General features: G+C 40.4%; 1 protein-coding gene across 7 annotated transcripts in view; it reads right to left on the reverse strand.

Moving 5' to 3' along the window:
- ABLIM2 (actin binding LIM protein family member 2) overlaps positions 1–22861 on the reverse strand; it is a 141129-nt gene that overhangs the window by 93264 nt on the left and 25004 nt on the right. For 6 of the 7 annotated variants that reach the window (XR_014896430.1, XM_085309616.1, XM_085309617.1 and 3 more), the window contains exon 2: positions 7555–7698. Coding sequence is in view for 6 of the 7 variants with exons in the window: in XM_085309616.1 (XP_085165742.1) it covers positions 7555–7698 (144 nt within the window). In the remaining variant the exon portion in view is untranslated. Of the gene's footprint in view, positions 1–7554; positions 7699–16640; positions 16727–22861 lie in introns of those variants that run through there. The other variant, XM_085309613.1, reaches the window with a different exon arrangement.

Genomic DNA, 22861 nt, shown 5'->3' on the forward strand with positions numbered 1-22861 from the left:
AGGTAGATGTCTATGAAACCAAGAATAATCAAGCCTGTCAATCACTGGCCATATTTTAGCCTTAATAGCTGAAATATCAGCTATAATCTCTGCGAATGGGTCATTTTGTGACTCTCCATGGCAAATAAAACAAGGAATACGCAGCACCAGAGATGCCTTGGCCAGAAGTGCTGGCCCCTGCCAGGCCTCCCAACAGGAACGCAAGGGAAAGCAAACATGTTCTTTCAGAGGAACACAAGAACAACTTTCGGAAGTGGGCAAGATAGAGAGAACTATGGGACATATCTTATCCATCTCACAGCATTAAACCATGCTTCTGAGGCACTGATACAGGCTAAGTGATACAGTGCTGCACAGCTACATAGGCTTTCAAATAGACTGAGTAAMATATCCATAAATTAATTTGAAGGGTACACACTGCAGCACAGACTAACCCTTAGAGATTCAGGTATCTTCAGATATCACAGAAGATATCATAAGGTATCTTATGACTCATAAAGCTTTTAAGATTCAGGTGAACTAATTAAAAAAAAAGGAGTGTTCAAGGAGTTCTCTGGATGGTTTGCCAMTTAACTCCAATATTTTATGGGAACTATAAATCTAGTAATTTTTGCATTAGAAGTGCATTTCCATTTTGAATCTCCTTCTCAGAAAGCAGAACTTCCCAATAATTTAAAGATAGCATAACTGCCCTATAAAAGCTCCCCTGCAGTACTCTGGATGAGAGAGATAAGCACATATGGCACGATGAACCCAGTTTTTCCAGGCTACCAGAACAACTCCCAGGAAAACTGGAAATCTCGTGTTTTAAGAAATCAATCTGCTTATTAGTTTACAAGCAAGCAAAAGAGATTTAAGAAACAGAATAATGTGCTTTCAACTGTTGTTTCCTAACATAGCACCATCTTTGGCCTTTCTGATAAAACACTGCTGTCATTTGCCAGACTAATTAAAACAATTTGCTTTTTCTGAAAAAAAAACACGTAAAGCAAAAACATTAAATATTTTCTGATTTTTCATAATGACACTTTGGGTGACAGTTRCAGGTTTGCAAATTAAGCACTTGCTTTAACTAGGCACAACTACGGCAGATGGTCTCATGTTAATGAGCCGCAGAAAGCGGGAGGTGCAGTAACACCACCGTGGCAGTGACGAATTCTGTTGAACAGTCCTTCAGGTCCCCATGCAGACTTGAGCAATTCAGAAGAACCACAGGCTCCTCACTGGGGTGACACCATCTAGCATGGGCTGAAATTACTTATGCTCAAAATTGCCTTATTTGAATAATACCTTTAGCACCCTCAAATTTATGTTTCCATCCAACACTTAACAAACATCAGGTGTAATTTTCAAATGCAATTTTGTTCCAGTTATACTTTGATTTAAAACAGCATGAATTTTACTACTCTTAATGTATTTATTGCACTGGGCTAAATTTATCAAGCCTTTTCAGCACAGTTAAACATCTTTCCCAGCTAGCTGGAAACAGCACTCTGCAATGCAAGTATCTCCTGCACACAGTCATATCTGTAGCTTGCATCATCCCCCAGAAGTTTCAACAACAACTTTCTTGAAAATCCTATCCAGGTGTTTTACGAGCACTTAATTTCCTGGTATGAATGCTCCATCTTTGGTCTAAAATGATATAGATAAGACTAAAAAGCAATGAAAAGAATAAGAAGATATATAGTAGTGTGTTGGTAAGAAGTAAAGCAGAGGTATTGCATAGTACCCTAGATACAGAGACTAGCATAAGCACCTATAGTTTTACTACGGCTAAAAACCTAAAAATCCAGAAGCCTTGTCTTTTTAAGTGAAATGAATCCAGTTAGAAATCAGAAAAAAATAAATGTTTGGATTCCAGTGATGGACTTTATTGAAGTGTTAGGAAAATATTCCTTTACCAATAACCTGATTTGTAACTGTGCTACTTCCCCTGTCCCTTTCAGTACATTTTAGTAATACCATACAAACTCATGAAGGATACGTTAAAAAAAAAAAAAAAAAGGTATAGAAGATATAGACCTCAACATACTCTGGATAAAATACATAACTTGAAATAAAGCTTTATTTAAATTGCTCTTGTGACTAGTATATCATCAATACATGCAGGGCTGCAAAAGAGTTATTCATGAATCCAAAGAGATGTTGCAGCTAATAAGAGTATACAYTTAAAACCATAGCAAAACTAACACTTACCCTATCATTGTGAGAGTCAACTAATCGATTAAAAAAATTCTTCATACTTAATAAATTGAAGCCTTAATTATTGAACTGTTTTTAGAAAGTTAGTCTTAAATTAATGATCCCAAAACCACAAYGCAGAACCACTGGCCACTGTGTTCAATCGCTTTTGCACAGGCCTGACTGCACTGAAATAAAACGCAAAGCTAATGTGACAGCAGTAAATCAGCCTTAAACCTACCAGATTGCTTGGACTAGAGTCTGCGAGTGCTGTGTCCAAAGCTTAGTTTTTCTGGTTATACTGAGTTAATACGGTCTGGGATTGCAGGACCCGAAGGGAGTTTGCAGTGACGGGCACGCTGCCAAGAGCGCCTGATGCCCAGGAGCCCCRGCATTTCGTCTCCTGCGCCCCATTCCACACGTCGGGACTCGGAAGCCTCCCAGTTGTTTCTTGTAAATGACGCCCCTTCTGAAACTTGAACCCCCTTAGCGATGTTCAAATGCAAATCCCTCGCTTTACTCAGCGTACCTTTCAACACACATATTTATATCCCAGCAGATGTTTGATCTAATAAACAAATCGCTGCCTGTTACCAAGCTACCTGACGTTTTTAACCTTTTCACTGAACATTCTGCCATTAACTATGTGGGCTCACAGCAATTGTTACAACTTCATGTTCTAATGAAAAAAAGCATGTGTGAAAAGGACTTTAATATTGGTAKAAATGTAATCTATCCAGTCAAAGGCTCTTCTAAATTCCCAGGGAACTTTAATGCCAACAAGAACCAAAAGCATTCACTCACAGATACATTTTATCAGGTTATGCTAACAAGTAGATCAAAAGACTTGGAGGAAAAAATGTGTACTTGAAACTGATAGTCACGTTGCCATGGAAGGCTGCATATTCTGCATCCATAGCAAGCCAGAAATCCAAGGAATTTTGATTAGARATCAAGTAATGTGACCTACAGACAGGCACACAGAGAAGCTGGTACAGCACAATGGTCACGTTTCTACAGCTGTGGCTCAGGTTGCAAGCTTACTTGGTTACAATCAAAACCAAGTCAGTAAAGGACAAAGATAGAAGTTGCAATCCATATGACATTTGAGTAATCTTATACAAAAAAAACACTTCTGCAGGACTGCATGGATTCCCCTATATAATTAGGGTGCAGGCTGCAGCATTTTTGCACACAAATATTCTAAATTTGCAAGCACGCTATGGATTGTCCATTATTTGGCCTGCTGGAGTCACTATCTAACATAGCGTGGTATGTTTTCTTTTTTTATGCAAAGCTATAGTGATTAAATTATTCATACCTCCCAGAAACACTGGGATTTGATTCACACTTGCACTATTTCTGAAACACTGCAGCTGACACAGGTCAGTGCTCCTCTGGAAGCACCAGGAATCTATAACATCCCAGAGAAAGAGACGCAAGAGAAATACTCCTAGGACAAGATAATTTCTGTGTTCATGAAGGACCAAACAAAGAGGCTATTCAGGATAACATAGTCGCAGCGTCTACATCTCGCCTACCTGCAGCTCAGCTTCATCTGGGCTTCCACTGGCCCACTCAAGCACGTTGCCATAAATGAGCTCCAAATGAGTATTTATCTAATTCCATGTGCTGTATGAGAAGCAGTCCTGACATGCACCTCAGAATGAACAACAGAACGCTCTTGGTTTGAACCTGATACAGTCTGAGTTGTCAATATTTTATCACCTCTGGTCTTCTTCGTCAGTGCTTTCATTACAGCAGAAGGAAGTAATAYGAGAATTTGTAACCGTGGGAACCAAAGCCTTTGAAGTCTAATGAATATCGTGTTTGCCTTATATTTCAAAGGCTTTTACTTCTGCTATAATGGCACTTCTATTAAATCTGGTTAAAAAAGAAGGAATTTTAAAGCACAGACTGAGTAAAAATTTGAAATGTGCCCAACATGAATGACTGGATAACATGTCCCCTACAGCCTTTTACTGGCAGATTAGATTGGCATTTTTAGACAGACTGGCATTTTTACAAAGAATAATATATATAAACATTATAAATAATCTTTGTGGTCATATCTATTTATAGTTTATTTACTTCCCTATTTCTTAACAATCTTTGCTATTGAGCAAACCTATAAAATGTTCACAATATTGTCAGAAAAAAATTTAACCTGGATAGGCATCTAACTATCTTGAATGAGAACACGAATAGGAATAAATCAACAGTTGATTATTTGATTTTTAAAACTTTTCTGTCTTAGAATTCTTTAGAAGAATTATCCAGGGAATATAGGAACAACTGGATGGGAATGAGCGGCTTTATACTAGCTTGCCTTGTTTTTACATGGCTTCCTGATTTAGTTTAAATACAAAATGCAACTATATGCATTCTGTTACCATTCCGATCATTCCTGAAACTTGCAGTCCTGACAGCCAGCAATATGGCAACATCCTAAGCTACTTTTCTACCCTAAAAAAATGAACCAATTGAATGACCATGTACCCTCCAATGAAATCTCATACTTTAAACTCAAACCCTATCAAATTCAAAATTCAAACCCTATCAAATTCTAATTTCAAAACATATCAAATAAATGGTTTCACATTTCGCACAGATTCAGAGAAGTAAGTGCGACTTTATCCAGTACAATATCACCTGTCACTGATAAAGTTATTTAATGGATCTCAAGTATCTTTAGATGTCTCTCAGGGCAGAGTCATTTGTACTCTTTCTGCCTGGGCTCTTTGTTAGTTCGAGGTCTTCATGGCAGGAGATCTGTAAACACCATCTGAGCACACCTTCGCAGCGCCACCCATCCAGCCCACTCCCAGGGTCGCCTGTCCTGCGGGCGGGCGGCCGCTGTGCTGCCCGCTGGGTGCGTTGCCTTTTCGAGGGGCTACCTTTGGGCACCGAGGCGAGGGGCCAACTGCACCGCTGAGCGCGCACCGCAGAAGTGCATCGCAGGGAGGAGTCGACTGCAGTGCAAATTCCCAGGGAAGTCGCCCTGTCCACGCACAACAGCCCCGTGCTGCAGCAGAAACGGGGTGCAGGAGACCCAAGGCTGCTTGTGGCACGCACCTCTCCCCTGAGGCTGAGAGGAGGCAAGTGGTCAACTGAACGAGAAGCATGAGTACCACCTTTTTGCTAAATCCTAGCACATTAACTATGTGCCTCTCATTCACTGATCTGAGTATATAATTAAAAAAAAAAAATCTCATTTGCCTAACCTGATTTTCCTCCCATTAATTAGGGAAATATATATTGAGAGCTTTGTTCTGTTCTTAATCTCTTCTCACRCAACAAAGTGGTAACACCAGAAAGCAAGTTATACTTCCTCAATAAAAAAAAATAAACTTCAGAAACAACAACAACAAAAATAGGAAGATGTCAGCAAAGTGGTGGAAACTCCTGAAGAGTAATAAAAGGGATTATAGCATTTAAATAATAAGGATAAATTTAAGAAATCTTAAATATACACAAACTTAGCAAAATGAGATTACTAAAGTGGAATATAAATATTCCAAGAGCATTAACACCAGGAAGTAGTTTAACTATGCATCTCCTGTGCCAGTCTAGAGTCTGATGGGTGGCTGACAGAAGCTACCATACTTCTTAGTTTTCAATGCAGTGGTTTTCTTATTTTATCCAAGTTCTGCCTGAATGTGAACAAATTCCTTCTTTTCTCTATTAGATATGTAATGATAATAGACCTTCTACAGTACATTCATCATCTTTTCCATGGAAAAAAAARGAGCATCAGCAATGTCTAGATTACTGATCAGTGAACAGTTTCAGAATTAGCTTGCTGCATTTGCAGGTGACTTGCCAACTTGTAAATGGAGATGTCCCGTGAAATAAAACATGGATATGTAATAATTGTCTCTAGTTCTTTATATAGGACCTGTCAATTTATTCTCTCATAGTAGATCTATATAAAAGTAGGCTTAGCTTTCATTCAGGTAATTATAAGGAGCACATACCAGTTACTGAGACTTTATGCAGGAGTCAAAATTTCTAAATATCAAATTAGTTGCCCTCTTAATGAGTCAAGTCTGTAAAATAACTTGATCATAAAGTTTGTCATAGGATTGGGTGATTTTAAAAGCACTTGGAAAAATGATATATAGGTTGTTTTCCACTTCGAATACCATTCTGGTTCTGAATAGATGATTAAAATACCTTTGTTATTTAGGCTATCACATTATGCTTTTTTTTATTCCGTAATTTTGCAAGTAATACAATCACTGAGTTGGTCACTTAATACTCTCTAACTCATTATGGACTGATGCAGGTATCAAATACTATATGCCTTGTCTCACCAAATTAAAATACCATTTTAGCTGATGGAGGAAACAATCAAAGAAAAACTGTCATCATCTCATGTCTCCCTCAAGAGTCTTTTACTCCTATTTTAAGCAGCATTAAAATAACAACTGATATATTATTGAAATGCACATATTGGCACAGTGTAGGAACTGCTAAACCTTGATCTAGCAGTAACCATTCTGTTACCTTGGCAAGAACTTAAATCATTTTTTGCATGTTCCTCTAGATTGTACCTACTCTGCRGAGTCTGCAGTCTCTCGGAAATAGCCACACTAACATAGCCGGCACMAGAGCCACGTTCATATTTGTGCTACAAGTAATAAGAAATGCCATTTGGAATAAAAGTACAGAAAAATGCTTAGGGATGAATTAAGCAGGTTGTCCAAAAATTGTCAGTTAACATCTTACTCACTTGTACACTGAAAGCAAATTAGAATTTTGAAGCTTCCACATAATCATTCAAATAACCCAGTATCTACAAAATGGGTGCAGATATATTATCATATTGGTTAATTCCTCCTTCATTTGGAGGACTCTTGTCTTCCTCTCACTCGCAATGTGTCAATGTTCCAGGCTTTAATTTGGAGCAAGTTGAGTCGTTCCTTCACAAAACCGCTGAAGCACAGACGGTCACACCAGGGTTGAGGCGTCACAGCCTGACTCAAGGCAGCCTGCACAAACYTGGCCATGGCTTCCCCTGGGGCACGCACTATGAAGTCAGCACAGGGATAACCTCCGAGTTTCTTTGTAAATACTAAATCTCTCCTAACCCTATGCCATTTTTCATAACCAGTTCTTCCAACCTGGTCTTTGTCAGGGCCCAGCCCTGCAGTGTACCCAACTCTGCGGGTTTATATTGATTCAAAACATATTCCATTTTTAGGATATAGGATGTTTGCAGTCTTACAGTAAGCAGTCATATGGTCTACAATAAATCTTTTCAGGCATGGACTGCATTGTAAAACGTTTATGAAGTCTCCAAGACCATGAAGCCTCATGTCCAGTGCTAATATACTACACACAGTAACAGTGGTCATAAACACTTACCTTTGCAAACAAAGCACTTAATATGGAAATATTTGTTCTGAACTCTCAGAACTTCTCCTTTGCATGGGTTTCCACAGTTATTGCAGAGAATTGCAGTACTTGACGGCTTCTCCAGTTGGCTATGTACAGCCTGTGGTTGTGAAACTGCAAAGAAAAACAAAAGATAAAGTATTTAAAATGCTRTGAGACAGATAACGGCTACAGAATTGTCTTCTGCAAGACCTACAAATAATGACAATTAATACCTGGGACAAAACAAGCCACATGGATCAAACAGTTTTAACTTCTGATATTGCTCAGCACAGGAGAAAGGCTCTGCTAAATGAGGTAAGACATGCTTCCCCCATTTCATAAAAGTTCACATTTGTAAACATTTCAAACATACATTAGAACTGCTTAGAGAAGACAGAATTCTCATGAAGATTAAGAGCCTCTCTCTATATTTCAGCGCAACACTTAGTGGCATCTCCCTTTCAAAACGTCAAAATATATAGATAAAAGTTATTATTTTCATGCAAAATACCTTTAATGGGATTTATTAACCATTACATCATGATCTGGTCTTCCTTAGAGTTCAAAGTAATTGTCTTTCTAATTACTTTTAAGATAAATATACTTTTAAAATGTTTTGAGTTTGTATTGTTGAAAAATCTGTAACTACCTTAACCTTCTGTAACTACCATGCACATGTGTCRTTAAATAAAGTTTGCTCTCATTTTGTAGGAAAACATTTGTGATTTTAACAAGAGATTAAGTTTATTCAGGCTAGAAAAATATTAAGTGATTTAAAAATTTGCTGCCATCTTGTGATGCAAAATAGAAATTGCATTTATTGGACTGAATATAAATTGACTTTGCAATGTTACATGTCCTTCTTCTTGTAATTCTGCTGCAGTACATGCATCAATTTTATATTGCAATGTCCTCACTCACTAAGTGAGTCTAGCAAGTGAATATCAAGTGAGCAAATTATAATACAGCTATAATAATCAAGAGTTGGCTTTTTCCTACATGAAGAACTAATAACAAGAAAATGTACCACACACTTTTAGTAAATTATATACTGAATGCCATACTTCTACTTCTCTAATGTGGCATGTTTATTCTAAAGTTGGATTCCTTACTTCAAAGCGACTACAGTCTGTTAAATGGTAGCTTCAAACTTACCTACTGAAACAGTCAAGATGCAGCCACCTCTCCTACGCCAATGCACTAAGTATGAAAAGAAATCATATGCGTTTCCCTTCAGGTTTTAGTCAAGGAATAGTGCCACTGCTGCCTAATTCCTCAAATTCCTCATTCCTTTCACCAATATTTCAAACAAATTGAGGTGTAACTTTGTCTATGAGATTTGAGCAGCATGACTGGTATGTTCATAAAAGTCTGTGTTAAACTCAGATTAGCTGAGATCATTAGTTTCTATTSCTATTCTAGTGTCAGAGTTGCTATTTGAGGAAAAGCTTCTGAAAGAAAAATGGACACAAAAAACCCACAGAATTGTTTTTAATTTAAAAACCAGTAATGTCTACCCCTTCACCATAGGGAGGGATGAAATGGAGAGATCATGATGGAATGGCCACTAATAAACATACATGGTATCAGGTGCTATGAGAATCTGTGAGTGTCAATACTAGCGTGGTACTGGGACATCCACAGCACTAGTCTTGCTGGATCCCAGACCCCATGCSGCCCTGGAGAGCCCAGGCCCGCTCTGCTCTCCAGCATCTCTCCTTGCTGCTCTTCCTCCTCTATTCACACCCTCATCCCCATCTCTCARATTGGCTAGTGATACCTAAAAGGCCTCTTCTGGGCCACTGACCTTAAGAAGTCACTATTTCAAAGAGACATTGAACCTGTTGCCTAGTGCTCCAGGGGACTTTCTGCAAGCTGTGTCCAATCCTGCACACTCCACTCCTGTAAGCACAAGTGGTTTGGGGGTTTTTTCCCCAGGGAGGTCTGTGCGATCGAGTTGCCCGTAGTTTCCTTCACCACCCAGTTGCATTCTGCAATTGCCAGCTGCAATTCTGTGGTCTTGGCTTGCCAGAAAGTCCGGCTAAAAAGCAGCGTGAATTTTGGAGCCATTCCTGAAGTCCTGGCTAGAATTAAGTACATATCCAATACAAACAGCACTGAACAAGCAATTAGAAGTTTATAGAAATGCAGCTGCCCAAATTTATGAAGTGTAAACGGTGCACGTAGTTCAAGCTAATATGACCTTCTGCCTTTTTCCTCTAACAAAATAAAAATGGAGAGAACTCTAAACTTCACAACATTTAACTTTTGACAAGAAAATTTCCCTGTCTCATAAATAGCCCAACACTATCCACTTTGAAATTAATTGCAGAATCAACCTTTAAGCAATTTTTTTTTTTTTTTTTTTTTTGTGCAACTGCTATAATAGTAGCTAGAAGTTTCTAATTCTTGGTAAAGAGGGTTTTCTCTCCCCCAAAACTGTTCACAAGTATCAGATTTGTAGCATTTAATTCATGGACTGAAAAACACTCCACTACACTCAGAATACTTTGGCCTGAAAAGTCACATTTGAAATAGAGAWTCCTGCTCAGGACGACGGACGCGTTTGAATTTCCGAGCCCGCGCACCCGGCGCGCCTGCCCCAGGCTCCAGGCTCCGTGCCCGGGCGACCTGCCCGGCGGGGCGCCCCCGCTCGCTGCAGCAGAAACGCTGGCCCGCTGCCAGGGAAAACTTCGGTTTTCTTCCTCAAGAAAATGGTGAAACATCTTGGCCCACATACATATGAATTTGTCCATTTTCAAAACACTTTCAAAAGGGTTTTGTTGTTGTTGTTCTGGGGAAGGTTTTTTTTCTTTCCTTGCTGAAAAGCAGTGGCAARTGACAATTCTTGACTGACCCTATTTTCTACTTAACCGAAAAACCAGGAGACCTGCGGCAGGCCCCAGCTAGACCTGCTCGACTGGAGACACCGAGCCACCACTGCAAAGCTCTGGCAGCAGGAAGCAGCCTGTGCCCCCGCCAGCACAGCTCTGCGCGCGGTTCCCATCTCCCCCTGCCACCGGTGAGGACCCTCGTAAGTCCAACGCTCTGCTGGCCCATGCTTCTGCCCCTGATGGATGTAAGGCAGGAAAGGGATGTACCAGAGAGTTCAAGGAGCCCTTGAATATTTTCCCTGCATCCTTCCTCCAAATACCTCACTAAGGAAATAAAATTCTGTGCAGAAAAGCCAAGTGTATGCCAAAGACATTCTTAAAGTAARTGCAAGGTACTATTTCTGCTTAACAAAACCTTCCCAGAGAAAATACAGTCTACTGCTCTCTGACACCTCTCATACAAAAGACAGACATTACCGAAATCTTTCAGTATATGTACRTCTTCTGCTTTGAAATGATGACCATCCACACCTTCCCCTGCACATGGCTGGAGGTTATGGCGTTGCTCGACTCTGGCACTGAAGAAGGATAACGTCTGTTTGCTCCCTCGCTGCTCACCTGGAAGCTCAAGGCTGCGGTTACCGAGAAGCAACAGCGTAAGGTGGCTTTACCTGCCCTGGTGCCCTTGGAGCTTACTGACCGCCTCCTCCAGCAGGAAGACGAATCGCTGCTTGCTCCTCTGGAAGGCCACTGCTAACCCAGAGACCTGTCCTGGGGCCAAACTCTGACAGTGACTACGCTGCGCAGTATTTGGGAAGCCACCCCAGAACACCTTTTCTTACACTATGCTATCCAAATGAAAGAAATTTCACCCATTGGCACATCCTTTCTATTCTTTTGAATGCCTTGAGATTTTTTATTATGAGTAGTTTCTCACCAAGGGATAGAGTTGGAAAATAACAAAGAATTATCAATACATAACAAACTAAAAAATAATGTAGTATTTCTTTTAGAATTTCTTCATTAATTCTGAAAGAACACAAATCATATTTAAAATATGCATGTTACTGAGAAATAATTGTTTTGCTTTCCACTCAGTTCAGAACTAAGCTAATCAGTGTTTCATGCAAAAGCCTCCGTGAAACCAAGTGGGAATACAGTGCCTTTGGGCTCATTATAAAGCTGAGCTTTTGATGGTAGTTTTAAATACTTATTCTTTCTTCTGGCAGAACAAAATGATGTGATTAATGTTAGTCTAAATTTGAATAGTTTGTTTTAAAATATATTGTGCTTTATGTTGATAAAATTTTTAAAAATGGAAATGCTTTCAAACTAATTATCTTAGTTAATTTAAAATTTTAACATACGTGCATTTCAAGTCATTATTAAGTAAATCTGCTACACGGTAATTTTCAGCATTCTGTTTTTACGCCTTTAGGTATCAAAACTTGTCTTCAAAGCAGAAGATACGACCGACATATTTAGCTGGTAACATACTGTATTGCTTATGAAATGTAACTCATCTGATCATAACCCACTAAAGAGCTCATTAAAAATTAAATGATTACATTATTGCGTTCTAGTATGCAGAATTTAATGAAACTAGAAATTTCCATCTTGAGTGACTCTTGCTGAACAGAAATACAAAGGAAAGCCTGATTCTCCAAATTTGTCTTCCTCCTAGTTTGCCAGTATGCTGCTTTAGCAGAGGTATCTCCACAAATCCTTAAATCCTACAAAGGTTTTATTTTACTTCCTTTCTGACAAAGACAAAYACAGGAAAGAAATGAGTCAGCATACACTTTCACAGCACTTCACTGGTATGCAAAAACTGTGTCCAATGTCCAGCGATCACAAATTTCTGATGGCAAAACTCAGGCTCAGCAATCAGGCTCACCTCTCTCCAACATGCTGGACAGTCCGTAACTCTCTAGTTCTGGATTCAGTAGGGATTACTGAATTAGCAGTGGTTTAAAAATTGTAAAATGCATTTCCACAAACAGATTTACTTCTGTATTGTTTGCTCTAGCCACATGCACTGGCTCTAAGTACGATGGGGGAAGAGAGGATTGCGGGATCGCTCATTATTAAAGCTGCACTGCAGGACAGTTCCAGGGGGCTTACAACCTTGCCAAACTTCAACTGTTTATATCGACTCCCTTTAAGTTTGGTGTTCTCCCTGCTCATTTTGTTAGGGAAAACTTCAGACAAACTGTCTAAACTTTTAATAAAGATGAAAAAAAGAAAAAGGATAAAATACATTGTTTTTTCAATGTTAAAAAAAGTACAGCACCTTGTCTTCTCATACTGCGTGCTTTGGAGTAAAGCCTGAAGTCTGACAGAGATGGACTTTGTGACAGGTCCCATGAAAATCCACAAAAGATGGGGTCAAAAAAAAATCCCACAAATCAAAAAAAAAAAAAAAAAAAACAACACGCTAGACTAGCTTAGATATAACAGCAGCAGGAACTGGGACGAGGTGCCAGGGTAAGGAAGAGGTGTGCCTGGGACATGGCTGCTGTTGGAGTGGGATAAAATTAGCTGATGTTGGTGGCATCAGGGAGGAGGCTCTCGAGACCCTGGGCAGGTTCTCTCCAGAGCCCAGGAGGGAAGATGCCACCACTTCCGATGCCTTCAGCTTCCCTCTGCCATGAGCAAATGTCTGACAGAAATCCTGAGCAAAGGACCTCGCTGCCCACCCACGCCTGGCCCACGCAGAGGATGAGCAAACCCTCCTGTTATCAGGCTCTTGGACAGCCATGTAACAGGTGGTCCTCCTGGTAGACCACAAACCTCATGAAGAAACGCATGGCTAGAGACTGCATCAGTAAGCAGAGTCCTAAGGCATTTTTTCCAGTTTGTTCCCTTTTGTTTTAACTTAGCAATAAGGACACACAGAAGCCATTACTGAACTTAGAAACCAAGTACTGAAAAGTTTAAAAATGCCATGCTTAGGAAAACACATCCAACTTGAGATCAAACCTCTAATATGATGCTTAATAATAAAGATTCACTAGATGAGCACAAAGCGATGGGTCTTCCCCTTCCACTCATGCCTCGGTTAAGGCACAAAACAGAAGGTGTTTACGTAGCAGGAAGGTGTGCAGTATGTTTTACCTGCTTTGTCCCATATACGGACAAAAATAAGGTCACGTGTCCGATTCACTCCCCACTACTTAACCTTCTTCTGAAAAACAGCATCTTACATTTCCTGCTCTTCATCATTACTGAGGCTTGAACTGATGAAGTGCGAAATTACATGACTTAATCATAGGTCTGACAAGTGTTTGCTCCTCCGTGATACGTCATATAAACATTTTAAAGACTACTGTGAAATAAACAGTGAAGTGTAATGTGAATGAATAGACCATGTTTATGTGAATAAATACTTTACTCCTAAAGAACAAGTCTTCATAATCCTAACAATTAGCACTCAATTCAGGGGAGGTGTAAATATTTCACTGCAGATCTCTGATGGATAGTGTATGATCAGAACTTGAAGACAAACATAAAAGGAAAACAAAGAGATGGGAGGGATTTGTTGTGTGCTTTTTCCTCTCCATTCTTGCTTTTTTCTGGTCTTGTATTCTTAAGACTCACTTAAAAAAGAGCAAGCCTTCATTTCAGGCTCTAAATGCATATGCAGTATCATCTGCCTTTAATAGCAGCCCTCCACCAGAAGAAAAGCTAGATCAAGCCTTCTTTAGAAACTGTCAACACTACTGGCTCCTGTATAAATTCACCGAGAACTTCCCTTTTTCATACCCCATTACATTCCTTTCAAGAGATTGAACCATTTTATATTTGAGCAAAAAAAAATCTATAAAGGAATTAATATCTAAAATTACCAATATCAGTTGTTTAGTTCATAAAAATGTTCCACTTTTGCAACAAAGACAAAGGCAACGTTCCAACTCTGGAACAAAAACGCTCGGCTCTGATGAGGAATACTATTCAGCATGACTGGATTAACAGAAAATTATCTCGGAAATGTTGACACTGAAACCTTTCATCTCTATGGCCTGAGTTGGTCACTGCAATTCAAAATCAACAACTATGAGACCTGAATGCCATTTATTCACTAAGTATTTGAGAACAAAAATATTGATTGTTGAAGCACTGTATGAAGCAATGGGAGAGGGAGTAGAAGTGCTTACAGCGGAATTAAATTTGCAATCTTCTCTGAGCAGGATTAAAAGAGAATCAAATAATCGTAGCACCACATCAGAATTAAGAGATTTGAACTCAAATTCTTATTTTGCCAAACATTTCTGGTGTTTTCTGGTGTGCAATCACTTGGGGCTAGGTTTAAAAACACAGGATGAAAGCAAAGGAAGTTAGCATGTAAGTACCTGTAAATACTCCATTAAGCACTTGTTGCAGCTTTAGTGCCTAAATGTGACCCCAAGTCTCTCCTTGTCTTGTGCCCATCTGCAAAAACACAGTGACTAGGAGTGCTTCCAGCAGGTGCCTGGAGGCAAGGACAACATAATACACTAATAAATGAGTAAGAAGGAAATCAGTGTAGTTCAGAGAACTACATGGATGCGAGCTCTCAATATACTGACTGTAAGGGTTTGGGCGGGGAGTTTGTTTTGCTTCTAAGAACCTGCGATTTCTCATGAGTGCCTGAGACCTCTACGGTGAACCCCAGCCCCTGCCGCCGTTTCTGCGGAAAGGAAGAGGGAAAGGGGGATGCTAAAGTGGGGGATCCACCACCCTCCCCACCCCGGGGCTGGTGGTGGCCCCGGCTCGGCACAGCCTGCACCTGCGCCCCGCCGAGCATGGGAGGCCCCCCCAACGGGCGCTGAACCAGCCCCCGTGGCAGACTGCTAGAAACCAATGTGCTGGAACAGCTCACGAGCCGCTCGTGGGAACCTGCCTTCACGTACTGCTCGATTGGCAGTTTGTACTGAAAGCCTTTTTCAAGATAAYATGCCTGCATCCTGATTTGTGCTTTTTATTATTATGCAAAACCTTCTCCTTCCATATATATCGCAATGAAGTAGAAAGTTTACAGGGAAAGAGAGTGAGCTAAAGTTTTGCTCTGTATTTCCACTTTACATATCCCCTCAAAAACTTCAGCTAATTACAAAGAGGGCTGAGCTGGAACCACTTGAGTGTTGTACACTAACTAGTTGACCTCCCAAATAGAGTTTTTATACAATTACCATGTACAACAGCTTCTGAAGAAATGCTTACTCTTTTTTCAAAGACTTCTTTTTGCTTCTAAAGCAAGCACTATACCTAGTTCTTTAATTAATATCCTGCATCATAGGCAATGCAGCAAATTCAATAAATTCTTATGTCAATAGATCCCTATTTAATTAATTTAGTCCAAAAAGATAAAATAACATAGTTAAAAATAATTGTGTTCATTTTTTAAACTATATATCTGCTTTTACTACTTATTATCAAGTTTTTACAATGCCTTTCCTTTGGCACAAAGAAACGKATTGGATACCTTTTCCAATACTTCCTCTGGATCATAATCAAAGTGGAAATCTATAGCTGATATAGGACAGCAGATAATTAATACTACTGAAAGACTGRAGCATCTTCTGCTTTTTCTGCTGGTTTATGGTATTGGAGATGGAGGAAAGGAGAAGTGTCACCCAGCAGAATGCAAAGTAATGCAAACATGCATCAGATAGGCAATATGGCACAAGCAGTCCGCAAACACGGGCTCCAAACATTGCCGTATGCTCAGTGCAAAATCCATGTCACATAAACAAGCCTAGAAGAAGCTACCCTCCTGCAGTCATTATTACAATGAAATATTTACCAAGTCCAAGTTCAGTTAGTAGAAATCTGCTGAATTTTAGGAGCTGCTACTGCAGCAATATAATTGCTATTTTGGTATGTTTTTAGCAAGACTACGAGAAGAAGGGAGACAGGACCAGCATGCYAATACATCCGCATAAAGCAATAGGCATTTTTTCATTAGAATCTGCTATAAAATTTAAGATAATTTAAATTAAATGAGATCAAGGAATTTTTCAAATTGAGCTGTCAGCTAAGTGCTGCATCATCATAGTTTTCAAATCCCTTMTATAATTAAAAGACTATGAAGCATAATTTAACAAAGATGTTTAGCCATCTTCTCCTCTGCAGCATTTTTATGTAAACAGTAAGTGAACATTCTGATGATAATATCAGCGAGTRAGTTAGAGCAATTCTAGATGAAAAACAAATTATTTCAGTCCTTACTCTCCAAAACRTGGAGTCATCACACCGTACCTGTATCTTCTGGCATTCCCGCATTAATTCAGTCCTGTGCAGACAGTGACATGGGAAATACCACCAGAAGTTATCGCTGCTCCAGTTTCCCAGGAGCTGCAAGGAGCACAGTGAGAAGGGCTGCTGAACGAGCGAGCGCGAGAAGTGCCGCAGCGGGCGAGCGGGAACTGCAGCAGCGTGCTGTCGCCGGAGCTGCCTCCGACAGAAATGTGGCAGGGGGTCAGATGACTTCTGCAGCGCCCACGCGCAGGCGGGAAGAGAGCCAAGACCTCGCTCCCATGCAAAAATAGCGTCCCAGAGAAGCCCGAATATTCTCACGTTCGCCGGGCAGGCGGTGGCGGGCCGCCCCCRGGCAGGACGGCGCGGGGACGAGCCGCGGTGGGGGCTCGCCGCTGCAGCTGCGCCCTCGGTGGGGTTGGCTCCCCTAGGTGCTACCAGGCAGAAAAGGCTGGAAGAAATCAAACACCCAGCGAGCCTGTAAATTCAGGAAAGACCAAGCTGAGTGGGAGGCTTACTGTGTTTGCAAACCACCTGGACGCAAATTAAAAATACGGGCCGAGGTAACCGGCAGCAATGGGAAAACCCTTCTAGCAGYGTCCCGCGGCTCCCTCCAGCAGGCTTCCACGCTCCTGCCCCCCTGCACAGGGGAGCTGACAGCACCGATGTCTCAAGAAGATACGTAAGGTTTTTTTCTCTCCAGAAGGCATTCAGGGAACTATCTGGCAGCCAAAAATCTCTCGCCTGATTGTTCATACTGAGTTGGCCGTGTATCACTGTAGCAGCAGTGATGTGCAGAGCTATTTAAAGCAATACTTGTTTGCCCAGTTACGGTGTGAACAGTCCGTGAGRGTTAACATCTGAAGCCCTTGCTTGCTCTGGGCTAGCGTTGTGTGAAGGCAGTAATGCGGCCAGTGCGTTGGAAGGTGGCTTGCTGCTCAGAGAGCAAACTTGCTAMACCTGGACTAAATCACGGGCCGAGGAATAGGGCTGCATTTTTCATGGGGGAGACTTTGTCTTCCTCTCCTGCTGGCTCAGAAGAAGCCAAAACACTCTCCATCCCCSTGGCTCACCACCCTTTATCCAGCCATGGCCTACTTGGTTACAAAGCAGCAAAGAAACAGCTTTTCCTTTCCTTCAGCAAACAGAAGCGAGGCGGGGACGTACAGGTGGAAACTGGTCTCCTCAGCTTCTGATATTGCCAAGGGAGGCATACGAAAGCAACACGGACTGGGTGTCACTGGGCACAAAAAGCAGACCTTACTGATTACATATGGCCAGCTACTTAGCAAGTTCATTTCATTRCACAAGCCAAAGAATATTTTGCACTAAATCGTATTAACAATCTATTGAATTGACCCAAAGTGCATACGTGTTTAGGGCTCACTTTCCACTGCCTTCAATGGTTGCTGAATCACATCGCAGAGAAAGGTCAATCTCTTCCAAGCTCCCACAAAGGAAACAAACTATTTTTGAAACTTGACATAACTTATTTTTTTCCAAAAAAGGGGGTTATTTGAGCAGAGGAAAGTGGAAGTTTTATGTAAAAAAGGCTTAGTGAGTACCTTTTATGCATTTTAAAACTCTTACTAGCTTGCTGTGCGTTGTTATAAATGCTCTCGAAAGAGAGGGTGGAGGCTCTTTATTCTTTGCTTCAAAGCAAAAACCATCAATGCTTCAAAAGCATCTACATGTGATTACAAGCAAGATTTCTTGATGATAAGCCAGAAATGGTCGATTGTTGTTAGATCTTACAGAACTGCCCATCAGCTAAAGTGGAAATGTATAATTTCAACAAGTTTTCAAAATGTTTTCCTTTAACTCATTACTTATGGGAAATGTCTCTGTATTTCATAAGGGATACAAAATAAAACATGATTTTGTTTGTCCAGTACTGACTACTGAGGATGGAATAAGCATTTCTGTAATGGTAGATACGGAGCTCTGACCAGAAATCCATATGGAGAGGACCTCACCGACTTGGGACATGACAGACATGGTGTCTGTAACTTGAAATAACTTTGGACTGATATGAAATGAGACCCAGAAAGCTGATCCCAAGATCTCAACTCCCAACTCCAAATTCTGCACCTTGAAACCACTTCGGCTTCTAAACAATTCAGCGAACAATTTGAAATTACCATAAACTCAGATGAACCATACCCTGCACACATGAACGCTCTGATATTTAAAAATGAAACAATGAATTATTCAAATTAAAAAAATATATACATGCACTCTCTTACAGCAACTGCCTTCTGACATTAAAACCTTATGGTAGTTTCTCTCCCCCCCCCCCAAAATTTTAGTGCTATCTGTACTAGTCCAAATCCTTCCTTGTATTCTTTTGGACTCACCAACAGAGACCCTGGCTGAGCACTCCAGATATTTGCAGGATTTGGCCTACTTAGATTTTCCCAGAGGTTACCGCAGCTTGGCAGAGATGCGAAAGGCACTTTGCTAAATAGCAACACTCAGAAGGAACAGAAATTAACAGAAAAAGTGAAAGAGCTTTCACTCTTGCACAGCCTTTCCCTCTACTGCCAGACTTGCTCCTTTGCAAGGCTAACCGCTGTGTAACCCACATTTTGACAGTATACCTTCATGATGAAGGCAAATAGTGCACTAATTTTTACTTACAATTCTACCTGTAATCTTTGAGCCTTCACTAGAGTCTCACAACTTGGCTACAGCAAAGGAAAAATCATACTTCAAAAGCTTAGAGGTTTTTGATAGTGTTTCGGTAAAACTTCAGCACCAGTCCTTGGCTTTGTAAGCACAAAATAAGAGACTTTTGCCCTTCATTAGTGTGATTTATTGATTCAGATGAGCATGACAGGGGACAACAGTGACAGCAGCACAAGCCAGACAGCTCTGATACAGACTGCTGACACTCCTGCTGTTAACCATCCATGAAGTATTACAGTTTTAACCTGATTTCTCAGAGCAACACAAGCCAACCACCTTTATTTCCCTATTCTAAAGGTGAGGGCAGTATACTGCCCTGCCATGTAACAGATGCTATAGGAAAGGATGACACACACAGCTTCTTTTACAACTTACAGCCAAGCTCTGGTAACCACAGCAATGGCCACACTTGTAGCCTTTACCCATCTTTTCATTTCAGGTTTCATTTAACCAATGTTACATTACTGAGGTCAATGCCTTTACTGATGTTTTTGCAAACAGCAGCCAGACAGCTTAGCAACGAATTTAGGCCATGCTGAAATGGATTAGCTGGCTGCAAATTCCTTACAGCCAATGGTACTATTGGCCATAAGTGCTTTTTTTAAAAGCTTTTAGATACGTTCCTAATCAACTCATGTTTTTCCTATACTTGCTCTCCTCCTACCACTAAAACGCAAAGAGAAAGTCTATAGTAACTAAGCGAACTAAAGTTATAGTATACTTGTATGGCTGGCAGTAGTGCTGAATAATGAGATGATCCTTGCCCTCAAACACATTTGATCAAATAAAGAGGACAAATATATGGTAGAAGTGAAAATGAAGAGTAAAATGGTAACGCTTTAACAAGATAGAGAAGGATCAATGGCATATCTACAACCAAACCCACATCCTCTGACTTTTTGCCTAGCCTTTCTTGAGGCAATCAAGCAAGGATCCAGTCCTGGTGGAAATGGCCTGAGTCATCATGGGTACCACATATGCCCTTCCAAAATTTAGTCTGCACTGAAGCAGATTAAAATAAGCAGAAAATTCTTTTCTGGCTATCAAACACTTCTGTCTTCAAATCAATGCACGAGAGAGCATTTCTCACCATCTGCACAAAAATGAAACATATACATGGACATCTTTAACTGAAACGCCTGTAACCAAGTAGAGAAAAAAAATGCAATCTGTAGCCTTTTTGTAGGACAAACCTTGAGCGTAAGACATGGAAACTGTGGCGTATTTATGAAGCAGAAAACCTTAAAATGTGAGATTAGCTTCATAATTCACTCTGAGCTTTGCATAAAGGCGAACATGTTGCCGAGCTTCCTCCAGAGCTAATTGGGTCATGAGTCTTTTACTGCTTCTTGCTATCTCTAGAGAAGCAGCCTTCAGCCCTGAAATTCGTGATGACAACCCTTGTCTCGTGGCCAGCGAGCCAGATGAATGAAACCAAAAGCTTTACCAGTCCCAATTCTCTTTACTGTATTCCTTACAGAAGGAACCTCTGTAGCAGGACTGAAGAAATAGCATGTTAGGCTCTTTCCTCCTTGGCTAGAAAAAGAGCACCACCTAGTATTCTGAAGAATATTTTACTAATACACATGCAATGGTGAGTAGAAATCAAAGATACAACCTGCAAAGTCTTTAGAAGATGTAACATAATGGGAAAAGTACTGCATAAAATCAAGGCACAGAGTGCAACAAAATTCTTAAAGTATTGGAAAAAAAGGTGTCTCATAATGAGGTCACAGAGGAAGAGCACATCCAGAAGGTGGTTTGCTAAGTGACACAGGTCAGAAAGTAGATGGATGGAGTCTGCTGAGCAGCGAAGTGACAGTTAAAGCCGCAGAGACGGAACAGTGTATCACACGCTTTTAGAAACGAACCTGCAACACAGAGAGTTCGCTGCAGTTACGAAACTGATAGGGATGGTCAAGAGCAAATAGAGATGTGAAGTAAGAACAGAGCCGCTTAAATAGGCTATAGGCTGACAAGTGCCATTTAGTGCAAAAACCTGCCGTGTAATAAGGGTAAGGCAAACGATTAACAAAAGGGATTAGTTTCTGAAAGGTCAGGGTCTACAARAGACTAAACAGAGAAAGGATTTGAGAGTTAGAAATTTAAACYGTCTGCTGAATATCTGGCAGTAAATTAGGGAAGCAGACAGGAGAATGGAATGTACTGTGTTAGGGGAAGGTATCCCAGAAGCAAAGGGGGGGAAGAAGCAGAACAAGCCAATATATGTGAGTTGGTGTGACCAAAATTTTACACAGTAAGCATGGAAGTCRGAAATGCTAATTTATATCCTTTACTACAGAAGGAATTGAACTACAGAATTAATTTGGCATTGAAAGGCTCACAAATGGAGCAAGAAAGATGGTGGGCAYTGCAGAGATGCTAAGACCATTTTAAGATATTTCTCTGGGAGTAATTAATGCATAGAAAAGATTTTTAAAGATGTAATTTTCTACGTGGGTTGATGTTACACACACACGCACACAGAGAAAGAGAGAGAGAGAGATCATTAAATGCTAATTTATCATTTTTTACATACAAAATTTCCATTTAAATTATTTGATTTTTTTTTAATCAATGGAAATTTTAAGTCCTTAAATGGAGAAAAAACTGAAGTATTAACTAATTATATAGACTTAAAGGATCTTTATTGCTTCCCTCTCTTCTGGAAAGTTTCGCAGAAATTACCATAATTCTGCAATCCTAAACCACCTATCCTATAAGACTATCAAATGATAAAGTAGGTTGGATTCTATTTAGATGAAAGATTCAGCCTACTCTCTCATGTGTTTTTATAAGCATCTGGAAATATAACCTTAGAGGTGTCCTAAAAAAAAGAAAAAAAMCACACACKGACGCACACAGAATATCCCAACAACAGCAAACAGAGGCACTTCCCTCTCCAGGTGCCCACCGACGAGGAGATCAAGCCAGCTCAGTGCATCTCTGCCCCACGGCCAAACGCGCACACATGCACACTCCTCATGAAACAGGGGCAGACAGAGTTTTCTTTCAAAGTAGACGCAGTGATGTGGATAGCGGCCACCCTTTAAACACAACCTTGACAGAGAGGTCCTCCATAAAGTGGAAGACCTTAGGTTTACTGCTTCATCCAGGGGTTCCAAAGCTGAATGTTGCCATTTACAGGATAAGACATATCAAATCCAAAGCCTATTTAACAACATTAATTTTAGTTTATGAACACTGATATGGTTGTCAACAAAATAGACTGTCATTTTGAAAGTAAAGACATTGGAAATCTGACACTGGTGGACCTCACCCTGTTCCCCGTGATGCCACCTACTACTAATCTGGGTGAAGGACTTTCAAACAGCATCAGCTCCTGACCTTAGCTCTGCCAAGCTCTGTTCTTAGCACTTTACTCATCACTAGCGGAAAGTTCAAACTGACCCCTATTTGGCTAAGGTTACAATCTCTCTTCAGCAACACATGAAATAAAGTTATGTCCTTGAGTGCACTTTAGTAACAAGAAACTAAGCAGAATCATCTGCTGTTTGAGTAATTTTGAATTAACT

Source organism: Rhea americana, unplaced genomic scaffold (genome assembly GCF_003343005.1).
Source record: "Rhea americana isolate MKP2758 unplaced genomic scaffold, rheAme1 scaffold_30, whole genome shotgun sequence".
NCBI classification, from domain to species: domain Eukaryota; kingdom Metazoa; phylum Chordata; class Aves; order Rheiformes; family Rheidae; genus Rhea; species Rhea americana.